The following is a 2,629-nucleotide window of genomic DNA, read 5'->3' on the forward strand; positions in this document are numbered from 1 at the left end:
AGCAGCTCACCTGCAGGCTCCTGTTGTTCATAACCTGAGTATTTCCTTCGCTTAACCATTTATTCTTTTATTGACTGTTTTTATTCATTCTCCATTCATACATTTATTCTCTCGGTAATTCATTGACTCCATTATTTATCTAGTCACCATTTCACTTATTTATGCTCAGAATATCTATTAATTCTATTTATTGTTATTAGCCTCCTATTTGCCTGAATATTACCAGAACCTCCATCCTATAATAAGCTCTAGAGCAGTGGTTCTCAACCGTGGATCACTTATCAGACAACCCTACATAACAGATATTTATATTACACAATAGCAAAATTACAGTTACCAAGTAGCAACGAAGTAATTTTATGGTTGGAGGTCCCCACAACACAAGGAACTGTATTAAAAGTCACAGCATTAGGAGGGATGAGAACCATTGCCCTACAGGTGCACAATACCTGCCCTGAATGGTGACAGGAGAATGGTCTGCACGTGAGTATCGGGAGACTGATGCTCAAAGCATATCTGGTAGAAGAAACAGGCCCTGCGTATCTGTGTGGGTTGATGGATGTTTTAGCAAGGTCACATATCTTTTTTTGTGACTTGTGGCAACATTTTCTCAGTAAATCTCTCGGAAATGTTAACGGGGTTTATCTTTTTCTCTACTTTTAGCTAAGATATATTTTCTGACTGACATAGCCAATGGAGGCGATGTAGGTAGGAGACCCCAATTGGAGACCTCAGTGCACAGGCTTGAATGGTAAACATCGCACTTATAAAACAGCAAGTGTGTACTCCAAAGGCTTTGCTCAGAGGAAACGGGCAACATGCATGCAGTGTTTGGCGACCATCAGCCCAGGCCGTTGCTCTGGCACTTGTGGGTTTGACTTCGACAGTGTACTTTTCTTGCCCTTGAGCAGGAAGTAGAAAGTCTCCTGGAAATATTCCTCCAGGTGGTTCCTCTTCTTCTCTGCGGACAGGCGCTAACATGTACAAAGCGCTAACATGTACGATAAGTGAAGCTGGCCGGCACCTTCATCCCATCTGGCCAGACTTGTCTAACCTGCTTGTGTCTTGTACAGGTATGTCTCGCCTGATTGAGCTCTGCCGGTCCCCCTCTGAGAGGAACAGTAGTGATGCTGTCCTGGTGGCCTGCCTGGTGAGTTCTCAGCCTGCCTTCAGCACACCCCAGGGCTTTAAGGAAGGTAGACTGAGGCCAGGGCAGCTGGTTCTGTCACAGTTGGATATAAACCTTGATGCCTCCCCATGCTTTCCCTTCTCATATCCAAATGGCAATGCTGATGCTCATTCCTGTTAATATGTTGAGAGCCATATGCAAGCCAAGGATGGAGAAGCTGTTCTCCATCCAACTGCCACAATCCCAGTGACCCTTTAGGTTCTAGGGGCTCCCAACAGCAGATTAAACCAGAGACATGTGCTGGAGGGCTGCTAGGTGGTAGTGTTGATATCATGGAGCCCCCAGAACACAGGGGCCAGGAAGTGGACAGCTGTCTGTTCAATGTGAACAATTATGAGAAAGGTTTCTCCTTTTACTCCCAGGAGGAAACCTCTGCCAGGCCCTCTGGCGTGGACGTGACTACAGAGGGCATAACAGGTAGTGAGGCTTACTCAACCAGATGCTAAGATCTCCTCCTTGAACCCCAGCAAGTGCATCCTAGGCTCATCATACTTCTGGGTACTAGGGGTTCACCTTGAGCTAACCTGCTCTAGCAGATGGGCAGCACATGCTCTGTTCACACTTATCTTCCTATGGGCTGTGATGAGCCACTGAGCAGAGTGGCAGAACAGACTGAAGTTCGGGCTTGTGGAGAAGCTGTCAGCTTTCAGGAGAGAATGCCAGATCTTTGGCCCTCAATGTACACATGGGAGAAGCAGTGGGTGGAGGGTTCCTTCAGGCTGAGTCATTGCAAAGCCTTCCTCTTGCCCCATTCTTCACTGAGCTCAGCTCATTTCTGGGAGTTCCACATGGGCACTGTGCAGTTGTAGAAGCAGCTGGTATTGCCATCAGTGGGCCTGACCTCACTGTACCTTGGTGAGCTGTGCTGTTGAGTAGATCAAAGTGCTATAACTCTTATCTAGCAAATATTTGCTGAGTGAATTTATGTGCCACTTCCTCTTGTAGGTTGTGGAGACAGTTGGGAAAAAAATTTTCCTGCTTTTATTCTTGGACCTTCGGGACACTCTTATCTTTTTGTGCCTTTGGAAGTCTGGGAAAAGTTTTTAACCTCTTCTACAAATCCTTTCTTGACATTTTCACATGTGTATATAGTGTATTTCAAGCAAAATCACCCCCATTAACCCCTTCTAACCCCCCATCCACTCTGAATTCATTGGCCCCATCTTCTGAGTAATTTTTAAATGCATAGAAAATTAATGTAGAGCTTTAAAAGGGCACCAATTATGTTAAAATAACTATTCTATACTTATGCACATAGCATATTAAAATGTGCTTGCTCATGGTAGTAAATACTATTTGGAGACACCTTCAACATCTTTTATGAGATCTGCAGATTTCTGTGTTTTCTGTTGAAGAGCAATGTCAGACATCAGCTAGATCCAGTTTGTTTCAACATTGACAACCAATGAAGATGTTGTTTTGAGAGGGATTAGTTGAAAG

General features: G+C 44.7%; 1 protein-coding gene across 4 annotated transcripts in view; it reads left to right on the top strand.

Annotated features, from left to right (window-relative positions):
• Nucleotides 1-2,629, top strand: part of Insc (INSC spindle orientation adaptor protein) — a 108,525-nt gene that overhangs the window by 103,307 nt on the left and 2,589 nt on the right. For all 4 annotated transcript variants that reach the window (XM_021166905.2, XM_021166904.2, XM_029480213.1 and 1 more), the window contains one exon: nucleotides 1,074-1,150. In XM_021166905.2, coding sequence (XP_021022564.1) covers nucleotides 1,074-1,150 — 77 coding nt within the window. The remainder of the gene's footprint in view (nucleotides 1-1,073; nucleotides 1,151-2,629) is intronic.

The sequence above is a fragment of the Mus caroli genome, chromosome 7 (genome assembly GCF_900094665.2).
Source record: "Mus caroli chromosome 7, CAROLI_EIJ_v1.1, whole genome shotgun sequence".
NCBI classification, from domain to species: Eukaryota; Metazoa; Chordata; class Mammalia; order Rodentia; family Muridae; genus Mus; species Mus caroli.